Genomic DNA, 26,398 nt, shown 5'->3' with positions numbered 1-26,398 from the left:
GCCATAAGACCTATCTGTGCCGGTGCGACGTTAAGCAAATTGAAAAAAAACCCTCTTCCGATTTCTGAAAGTTCACCGTTGTCACCGAGAGGGCAATAAATGGGAATATGCGCGCAGTCACAGTCAATTGCACCCACGACGTGTGGGGTTATTATCAATTAGCAAAATAAGTATGGTATTTTAATTGATACATATTAAAATACGTACAATTGAATCTGCCTAAAAGTATTTAAGAACCTACTTGGGTCTTTTAGGCAGCTAAAATAACCTTTTAACACCAAAAGATCAGAGGCTTAGCAATCACTATTGTATGTTTCTGCGGTGGTTGGAAGTGCAGTGCGTTGTCTGAATATTTTTAAGAGGAAAGTGGTGAAACAAACACTAACAGCCAATCTCTGAGCCAGAAGAAATAATTATACGGGATTAGAATCTCATACTTAAAAATGTGCCGCGCTAAGCAGCCTGCAAGCGCCACATCTCGAGTGGAACCGAACAGAGCCGAGATGTTCCGAATGGCTCCTCACAAAGAGGATTGTGGCTCCTCGTCCTGTGTTCCCGAGCAGAAGTTCCCGAGACACAGGTAGCCAATCCAGCCTAGTTCATGAACCGAAAAGAGCCGCTCCCATCTATAGTTCGCAGAACCGAAGAGAGCCGAAGCGTTCCGAGATGTTCCGAATGGCTCCTCATCCTGCGTTCCTGAGACACAAGTGTGGAAACCTGCCAACGTGAAGAATATCCTTTTATTTTCCGAACGATCATCATCATTTGCAGGCGTACCTCCCTCTTAGCCTCAACTACTGCTTTAACCACGCAATGAAAGATACGGCTAGCAGTTGTGCGGTAAACGTTAATTAGATCACCGGCAACTGTACTGAAATGTTCCGGTACGAAACACTCGTAGGGCACACAGCAACTGTAATTTTAGATATACAACAAAATTAAGACAAGAATTCAGCTGTAAGTGATCTCCAAGTACATTTAGAAGGAAAGTAAAGGATTCCTTCCTAAGACCAAAAACGTTTCTGAAACTCGCCGTGTTCACATTACACGACTATCGCCTTTCACACACTGTAGGCCTACGCACTATTACATTTCCCATCGTTTACTGCGTCGAGATCGTCAATATAATCTAAGTAATCCATAAACACATTTGAAAAGTCTTTCCTCTCATATACGGCACGATATTATCATTAGTCAACAAGTCTAGACTTAGCTTACTCCATGCACGACGTGAGAGTAAATTCTAACCTATATTCGTACGTTATTTACTTCTTTAATAATATACTACAAGATGGTGCTCTTCAACATTTTACTCTTGTAGTAATTTAGTCCAGGAGTATCTGAAAGGACTAAAATACTTCGGAAGTAATTTACTCTCATGTGGAAGTCGCTGAATGCTGACTTCAAGAGTACTTTACTACAGAAGTAGAACTTACTCTTGGTTGGTGCACGCCACCCCTAGAGTACCTATTATACAACATGTCCTTTGTACATGAAGATTCCAGAGTCACTAAAATTGACACACACACAACTGGGGTTTTCCTGAGCAACTTGGAAAACATAGACAGTTGTTTATAAGTGATAAGCATGATGTAACCTTAACCAGAAATTTCCTGAATGACTTTTGAACTCATAAAAGGTATTTAAAAGCAATAAATATAATATAACCTATAATATATAGGCTATACACACATCTCTATCTCTCTTATCGTTTCCCCAATTCTGAGGATCATGGTCTGGGAGGAGGTTATTGGTCACTTGTCTCCATCTCTTACAGTCCTTGGGAAGATGTGCTGCACCAAAGATGTCCAACTCGGTTATACTCTTATATACACATAATATTAAACCTTTAATACATAAACTAATCTGTAATACTTAAAAAATTTTTTTCTGTTATACACATAATCTCATCTGAATCAGTAGGGACCACAGAAAATAGTGAATAAAATGCTTTATTGTCAGTGGAAAAAATACTTAAATGGTGGTACGAACAGGCAGTAAGAAACAAGACAGGAAGGTGTAAAACGGTAAAAAAAGTAAATAATGTGAGATTCATTTATTTTTTAATGCATCATGAGCAGATATCATAATTCTATACAGGCCTAATAGCAATAACAATACTAATAGTAATAATGGTAATAGGTACACCAAAGAATTCCAGAAAAGTCACTTTGCTACATTTACAGTTCAACTCAGAAATTAACATTCTTAGCATAGAGCACATGCATGTTGAGTCTTCAGTGTGAGACTGGTTTGAACCTTAACAGATTCACTATTAGTTGTCATAAGTAGCCTAACACTGAAGAGGTGTATTAGGGAAATGCAGAGCGAGGTAGCTCCCTGTTGCTTTCCTTGCCGATTTAGGAGGTGTTGTTACATATTATTCTGCCAAGCCAACTGAAATGCATACACAGACTGGTCCTATGAAAAAAACTTTCACTCCATTCATCACAGGGACTAGCTGCATTAGAACTACATTTCTAACATTGCTCATACTTCAGCCACTTTCATATTGACAAAGTCATGGATAAGACTTAGGTCAAGAAATGTTAGGAACTTGATTTAGCCCATACCAGTAGATGCAATGCAGTCTGCACACTATATCTCATTGGAGATAGATCTGGGCAGGTAGAACACATAGAAATACAACTTTTAAAAAAAGCTAAAATATTTTGTATTAAATACTGCATGCAATAAGGGATAAGGGATAAACCCCTCTCCACGGCGCTTAACACCCTTCAAAGGGCTTTGGCCTGCCCAGCGACCGCTGCTCAGCCCGAAGGCCTCCAGATTACGAGGGGCCAAGTGGTCAGCACGACGCATCCTCTCGGCCGTTATTCTGGGCTTTTGAGACCAGGGCCACCATCTCACCATCAGGTAGCTCCTCAATTCTAATCACGTAGGCTGAGTGGACTCGAACCAGCCCTCAGGTCGAGAGAAAAATCCCTGACCTAGCTGGGAATCGAACCCGGGGCCTCTGGGGGAGAGGCAGGCACGCTACTCCTACACCACGGAGCTGGCTGGATAAGGGATGCTGTACCAATCAAAACTTGGATGAAAAAGGGTTACTGAATTGATTCAAAACATGGAATGCCTTATACTTACAATGTTAAATCTTGTTTTAGATTGGGAACATTTTCTCAAAGTCTATGCAGCTACACATTTGAAAATTTGCACAATTTATTCCTGCATATCTTGGCTTGATACTGAAGCAATGGTTTTAAGATATGTATAGGAATTAGTTCCTGATTTTTGAATGTTTATTTGGAAGTAAAAAATTGGCAATTTTTTCTATTTTTATCTCTAATAAAATCCCTAATAGCTACCTATCACAATTATATTATTTCAGTAAGTGCATAATGACATTATAAAGAAGCCCTGAACGTTTGAATCTTCTGAATTTTATACAAACTCTCTTCATCATAAAGAAACCGAGAAATTTTTCTTACGCATTTAAAAACACTTTCAGAAAATGACCTTTAAAAACTATAACTTTAGTACATACCAGCTATATAGCATGTGTCCTCTTCCATTTCATCGTCGATCTTCTCTTGCAACCTTCTCTCTTGTTAGCTAGCTCTAATGACTTGCCTGGCCTTCTGATCACTGTGCTATAGATTCAGGTGAGTTGGCCTTGCAGTTAGGGTCATGCAGCTGTGAGCTTGCATTCAGGAGATAATGGGTTTGAATCCCACTGTCAGCAACTCTGAAGATGGTTTTCCATATACTTTCCCCTGTGGGTGGGGGCAGTAGAATAACACCCATGATATTACCTGCCTGTTGTAAGAGGTTACTAAGAGGTTACTAAGAGGGGCCCCAAGTGCTCTCAACTCAGGAGCATGGGTTGGTAACCACGGGGCATTTAGCTGAGTCCTGGCGCTGCTTCCGCTTACTTGTACCAGGCTTCTCACTTTCATCCACCCTATCTGACCTTCCTTCGTCAGTTCTTGTTCTATTCTGACCACAACAGTATTAGAGCATTCAAAGCCTAGGGAGAATTTATTTTCACACTATTCATGGTCTTTGTCTTTCTTTGGCTGATACCTTCATTTTTTGAAGTGTCAGATCCTTTCCATTTTCCCCTCTGATTAGTGTTAAGAGAGGATGGTTTTCCAGTTGTACTTCCTCTTAAAACAATAACCACCACCACCTTCTGTGGTTTTCCCATTTTCACACCAGGAAAATGATGTGGCTGTACCTTAATTAAGGCCATAGCTGCTTCCTTCCCACCCCCATCCCATAGTCATCATAAAACCTATCTGTGTCGGTGCGACGTGAAGCAAATTATAAAATCAAAAAAATAAAATTCATGTGATACCTTCATCAACTGTTTTAATGTGAAATTTATAGCCTACCAAATCTATTATATTTCTGTAGGTGAATTTAATTTCTATTGCAAGACATAATTAATGCTATACTAATTTTTGTTCTCTCAAAACACTCAAAGTTCATGTACCAGAAACTTGTTACTATATATGAGGTATAAAATTTATTGAGATGCAGTTGACCTAGCAGAAGTCTAGAAAGTATTATTTAAAATTTTAAAAGGCTTGCTCGGTTCACCCGGACGGACGTGGGTTCGATTCCCCATCAGGAAGTCGAAAAATTTAAGAAACAAAATTTCCAATTCTGGAGGTGCATATGGTTTTGAGGTTCACTCATCCTATACTAAAAATGAGTACCAGATTAATTCCTGGGGACAAAGGCGGCCAGGTGTAGAGCTAACCACTCTACCCCATCAAGTGCCGAAGTTACGGACAGTGGAAGCCTTTACCTTCCACGCCTCCAAGGGCCTTCATGGCTTGTATGGAGATGACTTTGCTTTGCTTTATTTGTTGTTGATACCTGAAACTTGAGGTTTTGATCTATTTTCTTCATAAAGTAGAATTCCAGAATCACTTTCCTATTTACACTGACTGACAGAGCAAATGCAACACCAAGAAGGAGTGATCAGAACTTTATGCCAATTGCAGGGTAGACTGACGTCACTGAGGTATGCTCATGATGTGAAATGCGCTGCTGTGCTGCGCAGTAGTGAACGATAAATGGGACATGGCGTTGGCGAATGGCCCACTTCGTACCGTGATTTCTCAGCCGACAGTCATTGTAGAACGTGTTGTCGTGTGCCACAGGACACGTGTATAGCTAAGAATGCCAGGCCGCCATCAACAGAGGCATTTCCAGCAGACAGACAACTTTACGAGGGGTATGGTGATCGGGCTAAGAAGGGCAAGTTGGTCGCTTCGTCAAATCGCAGCCGATACCCATAGGGATGTGTCCACGGTGCAGCGCCTGTGGCGAAGATGGTTGGCGCAGGGACATGTGGCATGTGCGAGGGGTCCAGGCGCAGCCCGAGTGACGTCAGCACGCGAGGATCGGCGCATCCGCCGCCAAGCGGTGGCAGCCCCGCACGCCACGTCAACCGCTATTCTTCAGCATGTGCAAGACACCATGGCTGTTCCAATATAGACCAGAACAATTTCCCGTCGATTGGTTGAAGGAGGCCTGCACTCCCGGCGTCCGCTCAGAAGACTACCATTGACTCCACAGCATAGACGTACACGCCTGGCATGGTGCCGGGCTAGAGCGACTTGGATGAGAGAATGGCGGAACGTCGTGTTCTCCGATGAGTCACGCTTCTGTTCTGTCAGTGAGAGTCACCGCAGATGAGTGTGGCATCGGCGTGGAGAAAGGTCAAATCCGGCAGTAACTGTGGAGCGCCCTACCGCTAGACAACGCGGCATCATGGTTTGGGGCGCTATTGCGTATGATTCCACGTCACCTCTAGTGCGTATTCAAGGCACGTTAAATGCCCACCGCTACGTGCAGCATGTGCTGCGGCCGGTGGCACTCCCGTACCTTCAGGGGCTGCCCAATGCTCTGTTTCAGCAGGATAATGCTCGCCCACACACTGCTCGCATCTCCCAACAGGCTCTACGAGGTGTACAGATGCTTCCGTGGCCAGCGTACTCTCCGGATCTCTCACCAATCGAACACGTGTGGGATCTCATTGGACGCCGTTTGCAAACTCTGCCCCAGCCTCGTACGGACGACCAACTGTGGCAAATGGTTGACAGAGAATGGAGAACCATCCCTCAGGACACCATCCGCGCTCTTATTGACTCTGTACCTCGATGTGTTTCTGCGTGCATCGCCGCTCGCGGTGGTCCTACATCCTACTGAGTCAATGCCCTGCGCATTGTGTAACCTGCATATCGGTTTGAAATAAACATCAATTATTCGTCCGTGCCGTCTCTGTTTTTTCCCCAACTTTCATCCCTTTCGAACCACTCCTTCTTGGTGTTGCATTTGCTCTGTCAGACAGTGTAAGTTTTATCATCTACATGTCTGTGTGATGTTTAAGAAAAATTGAATTATTTCATTAATTTGAAAATGAAAGCTGCTGATAAAATTCCTTATGTCCACTGAAGTTCTTATAAATAAAATGTATAACATGAAAGGTGTAATTTTATTTGCAACTGTTAATTCTGTTAAACAAATCTTTAGAATGTCTTTAAAAGTGTTTTACACATTCTAGAGTTCTCTGCCATCTGAAAATGAACTGCTGAAGGAACAGAGAGAGACAATACAAAAACTTGAAGACAAACTAATTGCCCGTGATGAACAGGTGAGTTTTTAATGCTTCTTTTTATGCCATTTGTATTCCTTGTGGCAATTTGTATTTGTTAATTAATCCTTATGGTCAACATAATTCTCTGAAATGTGTATTGAAAGTCTCATTTTATGAAAACAAGAATATAGTCTTTACAGTGTAACATAATAGAAGTTTGTAATGCCCAGACTGTTGGATGACCCCTGTGGGTGGGGGACACAGGTGAAGAATACACTTACGGTATCCCCTGCCTGTTGTAAGAGGCAACTAAAAGGGGCAACCAAGGGATGATGACATTAGAACCACGTTATTACTTGTGATTAGTACCATTAAATGCAGAAACCCATGGGTCGATGTTACTTGTGACTAGTACTACCTTGCGAGTAAAACCATGGGTCTACGACACATAGATACAGTACCATCATGCGAGAAACACTAGGAGTCTGGGCGTTGTTTGTGATAAGTTTCATTGTGTGCATTCCATTGGTCGGTTCACTGTGTTCAGAATGAGTCTGTGTGACCTATGAGTAGTACCACTTTTTAAGGAACACCATGGGTCTTCGTTCCCTATGGTTGGCACCACTTTATGAGAAAAACCACGGGTTTGATTGGTACCATTGATAAGTACCACTGTGATGAAAGCCATGGGTCTGCATTGTCTGAGAGTAATACCATTATATGTGGAACACTATGGGTTTGTGTTGCCTGTAGGCATTACCATAATGTGTGATCAAATCAAATCAAATCAAATCAAATCAAATCAAAATCTCTTTATTTGCAAATGAGGTGTCTACCTCAGTGGCATATGGTACACTAAAATACATTATTGTCAAGCACTAAATATTAAATTAACAAGAGAAGAAAATTTTCCCAAAATACAATGTTATACAATTTACAATAACAATTTTTCTATTAAACACACAGCTCATCCGTAATAAATTTATATTGTTTACAAAATTCTACTTATAATATCTCCTGTACTTCTCATAAATATAGTCAACTGATATACAGTATGTGGAATTACTTCAAATGATACTGTACAACTGGTATAAGATTAAAATTTACCTTACATTTATTTAATTTATTTTTTTACCCATTCTGGAACCTAAGTAGCATAATGACCTGCTGCGTCTTAAAACCGGAGCCCCTTTTGCCACCACTTTTCAGAGTTCCTGAAGGGTCTTCACAGCTACCGTAGTGGTCCCAGGGCCCTCGAAGTCCCCACTGTACTTCACCCCTACAGGCAGTCCCCTACTTTGGCTGTCCAAACTCCTTAGACCAGGGGATGGAATTAATTTATTCACACACATTTTTTAATTACATTAACCTGCACTGGTCGAATGCCCACTAACATTTCATTTATTTTCTCTGTTGCTGTTTATTCTCTTCTTGAATATCTGTACAGATTTTGGAAAAGGATCAAACACTACCCCTGGTAAACTGTTCCACTCCTTCACACCCTTCCCAATGAATGAAAATTTACCCCAATCGCTTCTGCTGAAATTCCTTCTAATTTTATATTTGTGGTCAGTCCTGCCAATATAATTATTTTCCAACTGAAGTCTCTTATGGATAACTCCCCATGCTTCTTCTCCTGTATAGGCTCTATATAATCCTATAAGTCTAGTTTTCTCCCTTCTCTTACTTAAAGTTTCCCACCCAAGTTCCTTTAACATTTCTGATACACTACTCTTTCTCCTGAAATCCCCTATTACAAATCTTGCTGCTTTCCTCTGCACACTATCTATTTTTTTTATTAGGTATTCTTGGTGAGGATCCCAAACACTGTTTGCATATTCCAATAATGGACGAACCATACTTAAGTAACTTTTCTCTTTTAATTCTTCGTTGCATCCTTTAAGTAGCCTCATTATGACATGTAACGATCTGTATGCATTCCCAACAATGTCATCCACATGACCTTCAGTGCATATTACTTTCAAATCTCACACCTAAGTATTTGCACTTGCCATCTTTTGAGATAACTACCTCATCCAAAGTATATTCAAATTCAGTTTTAAAACTCCGTTTTGTAAATGTTGTAGTGGTTGATTTGCCTCCATTAACCTTCATATTATTCTCTTCAACCCATTGCTGGATACTCTCAAGGTTCCTTTGTAATTCTGAACAATCCTCAATGTTATTTATTTCCCTATAAACAATTATGTCATCTGCATACAATCTGATTTTTGATGTTATATTATTTCTTAAATCATGTACGTATATTAAGAAAAGTAACGGACCGATTATACTACCCTGTGCAATTCCCTTCCAAACTTTCTCTTCCTGTGATACATTATTTCCTACTTTGACTTTCTGAACCCTTGAATTTAGAAATGTTTTTATCCAACGTGTAACCCGTACGTCCAATCCTATTCCTTCCAATTTCTTTAATAATATTCCATGTTCCACTCTATCAAAGGCTTTGAAAAGATCTATGGCTATGCAATCTAACTGGCCTCCTGAATCCAATTGATCTGATATGTTCTGCTGAAATCCCACCAGTTGTGCCTCACAAGAAAATTTCTTTCTAAATCCATACTGGCACCTCATGAACCAATTTTTATCATCACATATCCCTCTGATGTACTTTGATATTAAACTCTCCAGTATTTTACAAACTATACTGGTCAGGCTGATTGGTCTGTAGTTCTCTGGTTTCCTTTTATCACCCTTTCCTTTATAAATGGGTATTATTATAGATTCCTTCCATTCGTTTGGTATTACACTATTATTTATGACATAGTCAAAGAGAAATTTTAAATAAGGCACTATGTACCACCCCATTGTCTTTAACACCTCCCCAGTAATTTGATCACTTCCTGCTGCTTTTTCTTTCTGAAGCCGTTGGATTTCTCTGAAAATATCTTCATTTGTGAATGAGAAGCTTCTTGTTTTCCTCTGTGTCTCTCCCTTTCTCTTCTGTTTCGGTTTCCAACTCCTGACAATCATCTACTGAATCTCAAATTCCCTACTAAATAGGTTTGCTTTCTCAGTATCTGTTAAATAGTGTTCACCCCCTGTTCCCACCATTGTAGGAATTTGGATTCCTTTTCCTTTTTGATTCCTGATATATGAATACAGCCTTTTCCATTTCCCTTTGTGGTCATTACCCTCTTGAAGTATGCCATTCATATACCGTAATTCTCTTTTGCTTCCTTTTTCACTCTATTCAGTTGCCTCATTAGCTGTTTTCTAGTTTCTCTACTCTTCCTACCCTCTTTGATTTTCCTGTTTACTATTCTACATTGTCTTTTTAATTTTCTTATTTCCCTTGTATAATAAACAGGGTCTGAGGTTATTTTACCCTTCTTAATAGGTACAAGTCTCTTCTCTCCTTCCCAAATGATTCCTTTAAATTTAGCCCAAAGTGTATCCACATTATTCCCTTCACTTATCCAACAACTGAATTGTGATTTAAGGTAAGTCCCAAATTCATCAACTTTAGTTTTTCTGTACAATTTCTTGTCTTGTGTGACCCTCTTATTAAGCCTTTTTGGTACGAGTCCTACATCCATTATTACAGCCTTATGGTCACCTATTCCTTCAGTTACCTCAGTTTTATCAACAATTTCCCATGGTTTAACCAAGAATACATCTTTGCTAATTGCTTTACGTCGCACCGACACAGATAGGTCCTATGGCGACGATGGAAGAGGAAAGGGCTAGGAGTGGGAAGGAAGCGGCCGTGGCCTTAATTAAGGTACAGCCCTAGCATTTGCCTGGTATGAAAATGGGAAACCACGGAAAACCATTTTCAGGGCTGCCGACAGTGGGGTTCGAACCCACTATCTCCCGAATACTGGATACTGGCCGCACTTAAGCGACTGCAGCTATTGAGCTTGGTAAGAATACATCTAGTAAGTTATTGAGATGAGTCGGTTCTTGTACTACTTGTGTAAATCCTCCCTCCCAAATTAACTTATTTGCCAGTTTCTGTTCATAGGTTTCACTTGCAGCTCCGTCCGACTCGTTGGCTGAATGGTAAGCGAACTGGCCTTTGGTTCAGAGGGTCCCGGGTTCGATTCCCGGCCGGGTCGGGGTTTTTTAACCTTCATTGGTTAATTCCAGTGGCCAGGGGGCTGGGTATCTGTGTTGTCTCCAACATCCCTGCAACTCACACACCACACATAACATTATCCTCCACCACAATAACACGCAGTTACCTACAAATCGCAGATGCTGCCCACCCTCATTGGAGGGTCTGCCTTACAAGGGCTGTACTTGGCTAGAAATAGCCACACGAAATTATTATTATTACTTGCAGCTCCATTCCATTCAACTTCAGGCTAGTTTAGATCTCCCCCAATTATTACCATATCATTATTATTGTTTTTATGAGTATAATCTATTATTTTCTCAAATATTTCCATGTCTCTTTCCTCTCTTCCAATAATTCCCACCTCCTTCATATTATCACAAACTAATTTTATCGCTAATATTTCATCCCTTTCATCGGTAAACCATTCATGTGAACAATAACTTTCCTTCACCAGAATAAACACCCCGCCTCCCTTTTTATCTCCTCGGTCTCTACGATAGACTGTGTACCCTTCTGGAAATACTTCTCTATTACCCACCCCTTCTCTCAACCACGATTCTACTCCTATCACCACATCAGTCTCATAAGATTCCATCAATGTACCGAATTTTAATTGTTTATTTACTACACTCTGACAGTTTATCAAGGGCAATCTCAGATCCCCTTCCTACCTAAAACTTGACTGTTGCAATTGGGTAACTTGAAATTCCGTACTTTCCTGAGTTTCATTTTCTAGTTGACTGAGCCAGCTTGAAGTACAGCTGGCTCTTTCTACTAGTTTTCCTGGTCAGTATTATAACTCAAGGGAGTTGCCTTTTTTACAGTACATATCTTAAAATTAATAAAATCTAGAACAATATTTGCTATCTTTTGTTTACCAGAATTGTTTAGATGAAGGCCATGCTTTGTGTAACAGTGTCTCTTGAAACTGCTGCTATCAATTACCTGTCTATTATGAAAATGTTTACAAATTTTAACCATATCTGTATTAACTTTGTCCACTTCAGTGTTCACACATAAGTCTCTAATCAAATCATGCCTGTGGGGCACGTTCACTACAAAGATGTTAGTGTGAGTCAGCTTACCTAGTGTACATTTGAGTTTAGAAATGACATTCTTAGCGTCGTTGTGAGCTACGTCGTTCGTCCCGTTGATGATCACTACTGCATCACGACTTCCGAGATTTCTTGCTGCCTGTTCCGTGTTTTCCTATACCTTCTTGATTGGGGCCCCAGGATAGATGACGGCCGATGCTGCAATATCTTCATTGTTTGTTTTCTCCACAATTCCCCTCGCCTGGCTATCACCAAATATAAGAATGTTCGACACTTTCGTCGGTGCACTGTGTGGGATTTTAGGCCTAAATTTGCTGCTTCTTATAACGGATTTTGCACTATACATTTGACTGCTTCCCATATGGATAAGTACTTGCGTATCGCTTACTTCCCTCAGGGCTGAAAATCTACTTTTGGTGTCAATTACAAAGTTTTCCTTATTTTACACTTTTCCTCCTAGAATCTGAAGCAAATTGACACCACACGCTAGAATTCACGGAGCTACCTGTGTTCTGAGTGTTTACTGGTACCGGTACTTTCGATTCCAGAAAACGTACCTTCTCCTTTAAAATCTCATTCTCTGCTTTTAATACTTGTAAATCCTGTTGCAATAAAGAGAGAATTACAAGTACATTATCATTACCTCCATCCTCCAAGGAATGAGACGCCAGCGATTTGTTGACCGTTGTAGGCCTAGGTTTTTTACCGCTATTCAAATTGCTCTCGCCACAGCTCACACAGGTCCAGGTATCTTCATTTTTAGCAAAACCAGCTCTACACATACAATCAAAATGGTACCAAATTAAACACTTTTCACACAGGATACCATTCTTCACTCGCTTCTTCTTTACACCACACTTATTCCCGATTATTTCACAAGAGAACTGGGAGCTATCTTCACTTACATCCCTCGCTGACGCCATCTTGGAAAAAAGAAAAAATATAGCACCATGTGTATACGTGGCCGGTGATTAGTTCTACTAAGTGGGGAATACCGGCGCCCATGTTTAGCCCCACTATGTGAGGAACACCATGGGTCTTCGTTGCTTGTGAGTAGTATCCTTATGTGCAGAACACCATGGTTTTGTGTTACCTGTGAGTGGTGCCATTGTGTATGACATGCCGTGGGTTGAATGGCCTCTGATCAGTACCACCATTCAAGAAACACAGGAGGAACACCATGATTCTGCTTTACCAGTGATTAGTGCTATTATGAGGGGTCGATGACCTGGATTTTGGACCCTTTTAGATAATAAGCCTCATCCTAGTAATTAAGACATTGTGAATTGGATCCACTGATTGTTCCTGTTTCATGATAATTTTCTCATCACTATTTCTTTTAGATTCTTATCAGTGGATACATTTTGAAGTTTTAATTTGCATTTTGTTACACCTCGTACTGTTAGGGGCCAATGACCTAGATGTTAGGCCCCTTTAAACAACAATAATAATAATATTCATCATCATCATCATCATCATCGTCAGACTGTTGATGTGAGTCCTTGGCCATGAAGATGAGCCATTTATGATCTCTTATTTGTGCTCACCAACTTTGGACAGGGAGTTAGTTTCTCCTTTTTCCACAGGCAAAGGTCATTACACAAGCACCGTATATGTGTTTTTATGTCTAGTGTGATGACTCCATGTTTTGTGTTGTGTAGTATGTGATGATACTAATGAGGTGGGCAGATTATACATGGAGTCAGTCCATAGCCTCCTCTCAACGAATAACACCAAAGGGTCTGTCCAAGGCTTTATGTCCTCATCCGATGGGTGAATCACCATCAACAGCATCATTCTCCCTCACTCCATATGAACACTGCGGAGAGGTTGGAACTGAGCCCAGGGTTATGCCTTGAAGTCTACTGTTTAGGAATTGTATACCACCACTTGGCAGTCAAAATTCTGCTGGTGAAACTATTTTTCACCAATGGGACTCAAACCTACTAACCACTGTGTAAGACCATAAAGACATGATACCCTAACAATCATGGCTACCAGGCAGGCTATATAACAACATAATGCCATAATATTCTAATGCTAGGCAGTTTCCACGTTTCACATTAATTACTTTAAATATAAGAGAAAACCACTATTAACCACTCCCCACTCATATATTCCATCTTAACCAAAGAATCAAATTGTCTATAATACATTCTATCTTTCCCTTTCTGCTTTCCTTGTTTCCTCTAACACTGGAAGCAACCATATTTTGCGTGAAGGCCTGTGACACCAGAAATTAAAATCCTTACCATACTAGAACAAAATTTTGTTAATGTTTTAATTCCTACAGTCTTGCACAGAATTTTACTATCACAACTTGTTTGTAAACAAGATAAACAGTGCTTGTGTATTGTCATTAGTGGTTGTGGTCGTCACCTGGTCACTCACTTTTGGTGTTGAATACCGGCAGCATTCTATCAGCATGCTAAGTCTTCTCTGGACTCGGTACACGGCTCTCAGTTGGTGGATGCCACAGTTCCCGTCGAGTACTTCCACAACCTCCTCACAGGTCAAACATGTCTGGGGGCTGCGTCATATCTTCATCTCTTGCCCACGTAATGCAGCGATCAGGTTTTGTGCTCTCTTCTTGGATGTCAATCCAGTCTCAAACTAGGTCTGGCATGTTGCCCAGGAAGTGATCCTGTCGTCCCATGGGGATTCCACCTTCATGATGCCAGAGCCACCATCACTACTAGTGGGCTCTTATCATGTTTCCATGGCTGACGTACTCTTGTGTGGGGCACTTGCATTTCTTTCAATTTAATTGTGAACTCAGTTCAATATGGAACATAATGAAATTCTTGTCTTTTAATGCTCTGTGGGGTCTCGAACTTCAGAATCCATAATCACAAGCATCAATTTGGACTGCTTCCTGTCCAGTTTGTTGTTGTCCTGCACAACATCATACTTCAACTTGGTCTTGGGAGAGCACACTTCATTTTCCGACTTTGACTGTTCACCCTTCAGTTCACTTAATTTAGGCTTAAGTTCACATGAAGTCTTACGTTCCTCTTGACTCACTTCTAGTTCAGCTCTGAGTCTGTACTGGCTAGGTTTAAGTTTGGTCTTAAATCCACTCTTGAATTTGACTAGACTACTCAATTCACTCTGAAATTCCTCAAATCTACTTGTTAATTCACTCATAAATTCTTCTAGACTATGCTCATATTCATCCAGCTTGTTTAGAAGAGTAATTTAATGTTTGGGATTCATGTTGTCACTTACAAGAGATTTCTGTATGTTCAAAAATACCCTACCAGATTTTCAATTCTGAAACCATTTTTAATGTACCATTTTATCCATTAGTTAATCACAGTTGTCCATCACCACTTCTGATGCCAGGTGTAACGTGTTGGCAGGGTAGTAGATAAATAAATATTCAACTGGTAGCTTCTATACCAGAGGTGCTCATGCTGGGCATTCCACCCCATGGGTGCCCAGCACTGTAAGTGGGCGGACTGGCAGGCGATGAGCGCAGCGTATGCTAATCAATCACAGCCCACAGCCGTGAAGTTTGGGCAAAGTTCTCCTTCACTCTCCCTCACTGCTGCAACACCCAAGTTTGAAATAGAGGCAGAAAATAATCAAAGAAAGACGGCAGAAATCCACGTCATTTTCAATTTATGTTCGCTTGCTGGTTAAACTCCAAGTGAACTCTTTGCCAACTTACTGAGTCCACTCACTCATTGAACTAAACTCATGGTTTTCCGTCGCCTTATACAAGGGGCTGTTCGTTCAAAATACATTGGCCTATCGAAGCTCGTGGAAGCCTCCAGATATGGAAGGTTCTCAGCCTGTGGCCTGCTCTACAAAACAGTGAACATACCATCAATTAATCTACATTGATTTAGTTAAATATTGATGACTGAAACTTAGCCATTGTCAACTCATACTCAAATGATAATTAGTTGTTTTTACGTCGCACTGACACAGATAGGTCTTATGGCGACGCTGGGACAGGAGAGGCCTAGGAGTGGGAAGGAAGCGGCTGTGGCCTTAATTAAGGTACAGCCCCAGCATTTGCCTGGTGTGAAAATGGGAAACCATGGAAAACCATCTTCAGGGCTGCCGACAGTGGGGTTCGAACCCACTATCTCCCGGATGCGAGCTCACAGCTGCACGCTCCTAACCGCACGGTCAACTCACCCGGTAAACTGACATGATAAATCGGGAATGTTACTGAACTATATTTCTAACATTACTGACCTCTTTCAAATAATAATAATAATACGAACATCAAAGATGGACCAAAATTCCTAGAAACAGAGATAGGACGGATAGAAAGGGTCAAGAAGTTCAAGTACCTTGGTGAGACGATACAGGAGAATGGACTAGAAAAAGCTGCAGTGGAAGATCGGATCTCAGAAATGGAGAGAGCATATGGCTTGACAAAAAACATCTACAATAAGAAGTGCTTATCTTGGAATTCCAAATTAAAACATTACAGCACCATGGTCAAAACAGAATGCTTGTATGCCAGTGAATGCCTGTCCATGAATTACAAGCTGGAGAAGCTAGAGGTCCTGGAAAGAAGAATCCTCAAAAAAATTATGGGAGTTCTCCAAACTGAAAGCGGATGGAAACTTCGGAGTAACAAAGAAGTTTACCAGAAGGTGGAAAGAATCTCAGAGACCATGAAGAAAAGGAGGCTGGCGTTTCTTGGACATCTATACAGAATGAACGCAAACAGACTTACCAAACGGATATTTGATTACTTCTGGAGAAAAAAGACCACTACAGCATGGATTAAGGAAATGAAGAAGGATATGGAAAGGTTAAGCATCTTGGAAGACCAGCTGTTAGAAAGGAATAGGTTTAGGAACACACTGAAGAATTTGGAAGGTGTTCAAGCCGCAGGAAGAACTAGGAAGACCGGAAGAGCCTGGACAGATGAACAACGTAAGCAGGACAGCGAACGCATGAAGGAGTATTGGACACAGAGAAAACTCCACACGAAGAGAAAGAAATGAAGTTGTAGCGTGATCCTTAGTGGTCCATTCACTTGTAAAAAAAAAATAATAATAATAATAATAATAATAATAATAATAATAATTAGAAGAAGAAGAAGAACTTAATGTAATTAACCCTTGAATAATTGTTCACTTAGAAACTGATTTACTGCCAATTCCTAACCATTCCTCCACACAGAGTTACGACAATGCTATCAGTACAACAAACAAATACTTATTTACACATGGGAAATCGGAAAAAGACTTTACCAGTTTGTTGAGCTTAAATCTCCATGAAATGAATATGCACATCCACACAAAATATGTACAGAAGTCTCAACATTACCATCCTGGCATCGAACTTGAGATCCCTTGGATCTACCGCACTCGCACTCATACTCATGCATGGCAAAATCTGACTGTATGTTTGCCCTATAAATTATCTCATTACATTACTGAGTTTAATAAAAAAACATTATACTCAAATTTATTCCCATCACATCAACTTTATACACCGAGATGTACAAAGTATCTCCATAACAAAACAAGATAAAATAGCAAAGTAAGGAAATATAAGTAATCAAATGAAAATCAGGCTAACCCACATGGTTTAAAAGGAATTTACAAACAAAATGACCTCATGCACAGTCATTATTTACTGTACAATATTTACAATGAATTAGGAGATGACTACATTTTAAATAAAAATCTGGGAAATCGTCTTATTAAATTTTTCTCTTCTGTAAGCAATTACAGTAGATACCAAAAGTGCACACTTATAAAAAATACGTTAAATCAGGTACTTGTCTTTGTTTTGGCCGCTTCACCTCTGGCCAGACTACCCCGTGGTTTTAGTGACTAACCATCATTAGGCTAGTATGTGCACGTAAAATGAAAGAATGCTGCTCCTGTTTCATGGCTGCCAATTTAATCTCCAATACCCGTTCAGATGGCTTCTTTCTTGAATGCCTGCCAGCTCACATGAACACCGGACCAGTTATTCTACAGCTGACAAAAATTTCCACTACACGGTTACGTAACCAGTTGCGCGTGGCTACCTGCTAGACTCCTAAAAGTTGGTTCATCTGGTTACTACATTGTTATCACCTGACCTAGTGAGCTAGTTCATCCTTATTTTACAAACAAGTTTGCTCATTTACATAGCAAAAATCTTTGCTTCTTACATATCTGTCTCAGAGTATTTGGCTAATTTCTATAGCACAATTTCAACTGAACCTCCCAAGGTTTCTCAATAATTACAAAGTTTCATTCTTCTCGTAACAATGTATTTGATTTCTTAATCTCTGTTCTCCTGAAGAATGGCTAAACAAAGTTCAAACTGTTCATTCATAACTGACTATCCAACCTCTTACTAACAAAGATGTTACTGTAATCTTCGAACAAAGTCATAGTTCATTCTCACAATTAAACTCACAGCTCCTGAGTTAAATATTCTGTAACTCCCATGATAAAAACTTCTCTTGAAAATACAGTTCCTGCATTTAACTAATGCTTCCTAATACAAAGACCAAAGTCTCTCTCACTCCACAATGACACAAACATAAGACATACCAGTAAGACTTACAAGACTTGAAGACACCAGAAACTCAAGACATAAGACCATAGACACAAAAGATGCTGTCTTGCCTTTTGTTAGAGCTTTTATTAATTCACGTACTCTCGTCATTTCATGCTCGCTTGGGGCACCAAGTCCAACCTGATCCAATAATTTTTAAACATTAACATGATGCTATATTTCCATTGTTTTTTTAGCACATCTCTCCCATCTTTGACACAGTTTATGAAATCCCAGGTGCTGCTGAACATGGAGAACACACTGCCATACGGAAATGCTCAGCATGCTGGCAATTTCCTTCATTGTTATGCGCCGATTCTCTCTAATGATCCCATCCACATGGTCAACATTTGCAACGGAACTGGATGTTGTGGGCCTGTATTCGTGATATTCGTCCATCGGAATCGTAATTTTCAAACATAATGTTGATTCCGATCATCATTCTCATTATTATCTAGTTCCAACCGCTAGTCGATCAACATCATTTTACAGCAATTTTACCACTAGTCTATAACAAACTATTGTTTTATTCATTTTACTCATATTAAGTCTTTCAATGTTACTATTGTAAATACTTTCTCCAATTATAAACTTCTCACTCATAGCATTGTCTTTAAAACCAATATTGTACTAGTCTTTTAATATATGTTAATTTTCTTTCAAGTCTCTTCAAGGCTTTTTATAAATCTGTTTTATCTTATTTATATGCAAATCAGGTGCCTGATTTTATTTCAAGGTTAAACCCATGGCTGATGATGCCTATATGTAAGGTGAAACATGTACCATTTTAATTAACATGTCAATGTAATTCAACAAAGACAAGATTTATTGTATTGATTAGGTCTACAAATTAATAAATTAACTTATTGTTATTATTTCAATCAAATATCATCAACACGGATCAACAATGATATTTATCACTTGTAATTATAAGTATCTTTTATATTCGAATATCAACCCACTCTGCATAGTGGACACATTCACTTTCAGATCAAAACTTCAAAAAGTGTTTTCCTTCAAGACTAGTACCTGCAAGATTGTTGTAAGACTGCAACTTAATTACACCAGGGTTCATATTTCTATTTTGTATTTATGCTGCTGGTAGCTTCTTTATTTCCTTTTCTTTTGTGTGTATTAGTAAGTAGGTATTAACTAAATTATTCTTTGGTTGAAGTTTTGACCACCAAAGTCCTTCGATCCATAACCTCGTAGTATTCCTTCTGCTGTTCACATCCTGCCATTAGTTGCTGTGTATTTTACCTTGTTTAAGTTTGCTGTTGCAGTGTGTTTTAATTATTTTAACTTTCTTTCTTTTATAATTATGTTAAGCGCCCAAATGCCACTACAATATCCATGTATTTCTGCCTAATGTCCTTGTCTTGTAAATTTTGTACACTTATTCTTCTGCAGATAGATTTCACTTTCTCTATCCTAGGCCTAGATGTGCTTAGTTCACTACAGATTAGATAGTGGTCTGTATCATCATAAAATCCCCTGAATACCTGCACATTCATAACAGATTTCCAGAATTCAAAGTTGGTTTTGATATAGTTTATTATAGATCTGGCATGCCTACCCTCCCATGTTTATTGGTGAATAGCCTTATGCTTGAAGACTGTATTCATAATTGCTAATCTCATACTAACACGGAAGTCCAGTAAATGCTTTCCATTGCTATTAGCGTCCATATCTTCCCCACATTTACGCATTACCTTCTCATATCCTCCAGTTCTATTTCTAACTCTAGCATTGAAATCGCCCATTAGCACTATCCTCCCTTTTGAACCTGACTATGATGTCACTCAGTGCTTCATAAAACTTGTCAACTTCTCTGTCATTGGTATTCTCACATGGTGAATAGACTGAGATAGTTTTCATCCTAATTCCTCCAGCTGCCAAATCTACCCACATCTTTCGCTCATTTATGTGCCTAACGGAAACTTTGTTGCATGCAGTAGTATTACTGTTACCAATCTGGCAGTTTATTTATCTTAAATTTCTGATGCATTTGACAAAGGTAAACAGGTTGATGTGATATATACTGATTTCTCCAAAGCCTTCAACTCTTTACAACACGAAGCCTTGTTGAGAAAGTTGTCAGCGTATGGAGTGTCCGGGAGTATTTTTGAGTGGCTAAAGAGCTACCTACTTGACAAAACGAATATGTTTTGTCAAATCCGAGGGTTTGATCTCTAACCCCTATCAACCTTCATCTGGCATCCCACAGGGATCACTGTTAGGGCCTCTTCTATTTGTTTTGTTCCTAAATGATATTACTACAGTCGTTGAATGCTTCTTGTACGCCGATGACTTGAAATTATACAAAGTCATAAATGAAGTCAGTGATGGCGATTATCTACAAGAGGATTTGAAGCAAATATGCGAGTGGTGTGATAAGTGGTCCCTAAGTGAATAAATTCAAGTGTGGTGTCATGTTATTTACTCTGAAATTAACACCTGTATTCTACAGATATACAATCAGTGGAGAAAGGTTAATTTGCATGGAGGAGTTTAATGATCTAGGTGTAATTCTTAGTAACAGGAATGGCTTATCCTTTGAGAAACACATCGATGGTATTATAAAGAAATCTTCCAGGCTCCTGGGGTTTGTCAAAAAGAATTGTAAAGATTTCAGTAACATTGCATTTGTCAAAACTCTGTTTTGTTCCCTGGTGAGATCCTGTCTCGAGTATGGTTGTGAGGTGTGGCTTCCGTATCAGAAAGGCCATATACACCATCTTGAGAGAGTACAGATAAGGTTCATGAAGTGGATTAGTTTTGGATTTCTGGGCATGCCACTCTCTTCAAGCAGGTATGAAGAATTTGTAAACATTCTTGGAATGAATACGCTGGCAATGCGCCAAAAATGTGCGAGCGCAATGTTAGTGATTAAATGCTTGAAGAGTAAAGTGGACTGTCCGGCTATACTGGCAATGATCCCACTTCATGTTCCAAGCAGACGAACAAGGCAAAAATATACATTCCACCTGCTCAAATGTAGGACGGTTGCATATGAAAATTCTTGGCTCATGCAAGCCCTTTGGACAATAAATCAGCTGGAAGGGTCACTCGACATTTTTCACCACCCTTCCACTGCAATTCAGAAAGTTCTTTTCAAGGATGGAACGTGATAATTTTGTAAATTATGTAAATAATCTCTAGAAAACTTGTGAAGATTTATATCTGTTTGTATATATATGTATAATTGTATGTATATTATTTAATTAATTAATTTAATTATTTAATTTTTTATTTAATTTTTTTGTATAATTTTCTATTACATCATCTGTAATTTTGACATTCTGTAGGTGATAAATAAATAAATTCTATTGTATTCTATTCTATTCCAACAGTCCTACACCACACTCTGCCATTCCCGTTTTAACACCCACCAAATACACTTTACAATCTTTTCCTCATTATCTCCCCTTGCCTAAATATCATTAACTCCTAACATCCAGATGCATCCTCTTTGCTGACCCAGCTTTCTACTTTCTTTCTTCCATAAGACCCATTGATATTGATAGCTCCCCATTAAATTCCAGCTTGTTTGCCAATTTGTTTCCAAAGAGTCCCTCTCATGTCAACTGGAAGTGGGGTTCCATTATTCCCAGAGGTCTGAGGCTTGCTTAAAATATTCTGAACTTGGTAAATTCTGTGAAGCATGATGCTATCCTACTTTTACATAGTCCCTGTTAGAATCTCTCCTCTAACAGGTTAGGGGCCAGCAGTGGATTGTGTAGTCCTACCCGCCTGAGCACATGAAGGGCCATGACTCAGAATAAGTCCGAGATGCCCTTACCCATTCCATAGTAACTGGTATCCCGACTCTCAGAACCACTTCTCAGGCCACTTCGCCATTGCTCATGGTTCATGAACTATGATGTGACTACAGTAACCCTCACCACAAATCATAAATGATACATAGCCAGATTAATATGTTATCTTGTTTTTATGCAATAATTAGCATAATCTTTGACCATTTTACCTGTGTAATTTAATAATAATGATTTTGAATAATTATTATTTGTTTGTTTTAAGCTGAAATCATACTAATATTTTTGGTTTTGATTCTATAGATTGAGAAACTAAATGATGAAATCATCCAGCTCTCTAAACAACAAATTCCAGAATCTAGTGGACGTTCTAGTAGCAAACTAGCAGCGGTAAGATTTAATATTTGTATCACAAAATGAGGATGATAATTTTTAATGTGGTAGTGGTACTGAACACTTCTTTCCAATCAAGTAAGAGAAATACTGCAGATTTAGTTATAACAAAATGACTATAGTAGGCTGAGTAGTGAATGAGAGCAGCCACATGAGACCTTTGATATTATTCTTGTGAAGAAACTGGTAGGCTGTGTTACTGACACGGCCGCAGGCATTTAGGAATTATAACTCAAACAGCAGCTTATTCTGCTGGCTGAACTGTCTCTGTGCACTTGGCTTTATTATTGATTGATCTTCTAACCTGCATGGCATAATCAGTGTTAATAAACTTGACCATATTCGGTTCTGTTTGATCCATATTGACTAGTAACACTTAGTCTTGTCAGTACAATTATATATATATATATATATATATATATATATTTACTTATTTAGTACATGATGGTTTTGTACATATTTCGAGAACAAGGGCTCTTCTCTTCCTCAGTAATAATTAAAGATTACCAAAATCCTTAAGAAAAGACTAAATTCTACAACACATAATTTACATAAAAACAAACATTTACATTAAATTATTTATGCCAAAATAATGGGTCCAAAGAATATGGATGTACAGCATAGGTTGCGGGGAAGGGAAGAACTTTACTGTGACAATGAAAGGCTAACTGAATCCATGAGAAAATGGAGACTTAAATTCTGTGGGCTTTTATTTAGAATGGATGAGATGAGACAAACAAAAAGGATTTTCACAATACTAGACAGCAGACCAAAAGTGTCAGGCAAATGGTTCAGGGAGGTGAAAAAGGATCTCAGACAGGTGGGACTAAATTCAGAAGACATCTCAAACCAAAACAAAGTTTAGGTCATTGATCGCCAAATTCCAGGGATTCCATGACGAACCAAAACTTAACCGTGGCTGGATGGAAGAAAGAAGACAGGCTGCCTGAGAAAGGATGCTAAAGGTTTGGGCTGTGAAGAAGGTTTCCCGAAACATGCAACTGTTACATAATGGCCATAAACGAATATATATATATATATATTGTAACCGAAACGCTCATACTTTAATTCAGTGGAGAGCATGGGTTAACGCCAGGGCGTGTACAGTCCATACTAGGAAAACCAGAGAGAGAAGGGTAGTATAATAAGTTCCTATGAAGTTGAACCTTGTGTTTATTCAAATTAAACAAGTTACATCACCTTTTACAGATGAGCAGTAGGGGTTTAGAAAGTCCAGGCAGAGGTAGGGAGAGACATTGTCCCTCGGCGTTGGCATCGGTGATGTCCCACTTCGTCGTACTTCTTCCCCCTCACCATGGAACTCCTCTCAGCATCATGGTACCACATTATCCCACAGCAGTTGATGGCCTTTGAAGTTCTGTTGAGACTCGAATCCGAGAGTCTGACGTCTGGTGATGTCAGTGTGCAGCGTTGAATAATTAATTTAGATTTTATTCCACTGAGATCCCATGAAGGGAGTAAAGAAGTGAGTAGACTTTGCACAGAATGTCAATAGGATCTGATACGACACTTCTCTACCGCACTGCACTGAAGATGATTACACGACACTGTTCATATAATCTACAAGTTCAGCAGTTAATAAGGTTCAACACAAATAATATGTTAGCCATTCGATGCACTTATCGAAGTATCACAGCTTATGATGGAAGGAAAGATTAGCACAGCTCAAATATATGAAATAATTGTCATCCGATACACTCGTCAATGAAATTTAAGTTGTTGTTTCGAATTCAAGATTCTTCTACCGTTAATAACTCGGCTATTCTTCTGCCGATTTTTATGAAACTTGGTACATTATCATTTGTGATAAGGGGTTACATGATGACATGCTTAGAATTTTGATTGCACATTCTATTCTTAAGATATTGAAATAGAAGAAATGAAAAGTTCGATATTGACATCACCTGGCCTTGCCTGGCTCCCTGCAGCAAGCGGTTGCATACCTAGTTGTCGCTTCCACTGCTTGCATGCACAGTGGTCTTTTCAAACTCTTTCAGATGGGTGTTAGCACGAGTTATGCTGGAAATACTTTGACGTGGAATGTCATGATGGCAGTCCTGTTTCATTTCCCCCACTGCTCAGGGAAAAAGAAAATTGGTACAAGATTTTCTTTTTTATCTTTCTTCTTTCAAAGTATTTCTTGAGGTTGGCAGCGTTGAATATTCCCTCAACATCACCATTCATTCTTTCAACATCGTAGGCACCGTTATCTAGTGCTGTAGTAATCCTGTAAGGTCCTACAAGCAAAGGACAGAATTTGGCATAGATTCTCTGTTCAGGATGCAAGACTGCAGGTTTACGGGTTAATATCATCGCTCTCCATCTGTTTTAATTACAATTCGAGCCTCTTCTAGGTATTTTGCAGGTATCGCGTAAGGCCGTTTCTTGTAGGTTGAAGTGACTGTCACATCTAAAAGGTGTTCAAAACCCTTAATGACACCAGGTTTGTCATCAAACACATCTGTAAATTTTCTAAAATCTTATGAATTGCCTCTGCCGCCTCATTATCAAAGTATGGGCTTTCAGTTGTGCTGGAATACATCGTGAAGTTGTAGTGACCCTCATTAAATTCATCATCGATGACGGACAGTTCCTGGTCCTCAATGGGTCCCACTTCCTCGGGTCCTCCCTCATCATGAATGCATGCTTCAACAGGTGAAGGCCTGTGAACCTGAATCCACTAATGAAGTAATGTTAATATTGCCTAATCTGATGCTAAAGATTGGTAGACTACGCTGTATTCTGGGTTGTCTTGGTGTAGAATCCTCATATAATAAATCAGCATCATCCAAATACGAATAGCTGACTGCTATACTACAGATTATCTCTCCTTCATCTGGGTTTACAGGCAATCTTCTTATTGCTTCATTGGAGTTTTTTTTTTTTGGTACCCGTGGTTTCGGGATTCATCTTGGTCTTTTCATTCCTTCTTTGTACCTCTTCCTAGTACCTACTCTAAAGAAGCTGCCCAGGTTCACCTTTTCTAATCTTGTTTCATACATATTCCCGTGTACCTCTCCAATGTTTCTCTAGTTCTTCCCATTGCGAATTTCTATTATCAATCAATCAATCAATCAATCAATCAATCAATCAATCAATCAATCAATCAATCAATCAATCAATCAATCAATCAATCAATCAGTCAATCATGATCTGCATTTAGGGCAGTCGCCCAGATGGCAGATTCCCTATCTGTTATTTTCCTAGCCTTTTCTTAAATGATTGTAAAGAAATTGGAAATTTATTCAGCATCTCCGTTGGTAAGTTATTCCAATCCCTAACTCCCCTTCCTATAAATGAATATTTGCCCCTATTTGTCCTCTTGAATTCCAACTTTATCTTCATATTGTGATCTTTCCTACTTTTAAAGACACCACCCAAACTTATTCATCTACTGATGTCCTCCCACGCCATCTCTCCACTGACAGCTTGGAACATACCACTTACACGTTATAATTCTCATGTCCGTATTGAAATGTACATAGATATAAAGTATGTTACAAGTGTTATTTTTTTATATCCACCTATTCAATACAAAGAGATCTTTTTTAGAAATTAAATATTATTATAAAATGTTAAGGGACATGTTTCGCCCATATTAAGGGCATCATCAGCCTCAAACTCAAACCTGTATGGTGAAAAATCAGGATCCTGATTGCTCTTACAAGTCATAAAAAGAGGATATCAATGTAGGTGTCTGTCCGAACATAAAAATTATTAGAATGTCCTTGGCTAAAAACGCAGTATCAAGCTGCATGTCAATAGTTCACACGATTATACTTCCTGGAGCGTTGAAAAACTTGTTGGGGGTAGAGCAAACAGCTCAATCTTTATAATGAAACAGAAATGTGTCTCCTTGAATACTCCTGTTAGAGGGAATCAATTACTTGTTCTCAGATGGCAGACACAGATATGAAAGGGTAACAATGTGCTTGGCACACTATTCAGTGATCCTCCCTTGTAGTCGTCA

The 26,398-nt window shown here is 39.3% G+C and overlaps 1 protein-coding gene across 1 annotated transcript in view; it reads left to right on the top strand.

The window, feature by feature from the left end:
* Window positions 1–26,398, top strand: part of LOC136877769 (golgin subfamily A member 6-like protein 25) — a 123,075-nt gene that overhangs the window by 38,766 nt on the left and 57,911 nt on the right. Inside the window, exons 4-5 of the mRNA XM_068228740.1 lie at window positions 6,539–6,628; window positions 22,318–22,404. Coding sequence (XP_068084841.1) covers window positions 6,539–6,628; window positions 22,318–22,404 — 177 coding nt within the window. The remainder of the gene's footprint in view (window positions 1–6,538; window positions 6,629–22,317; window positions 22,405–26,398) is intronic.

Source organism: Anabrus simplex, chromosome 7 (genome assembly GCF_040414725.1).
Source record: "Anabrus simplex isolate iqAnaSimp1 chromosome 7, ASM4041472v1, whole genome shotgun sequence".
NCBI lineage: Eukaryota > Metazoa > Arthropoda > Insecta > Orthoptera > Tettigoniidae > Anabrus > Anabrus simplex.
This window is presented reverse-complemented; position numbering and strand designations above follow the sequence as displayed.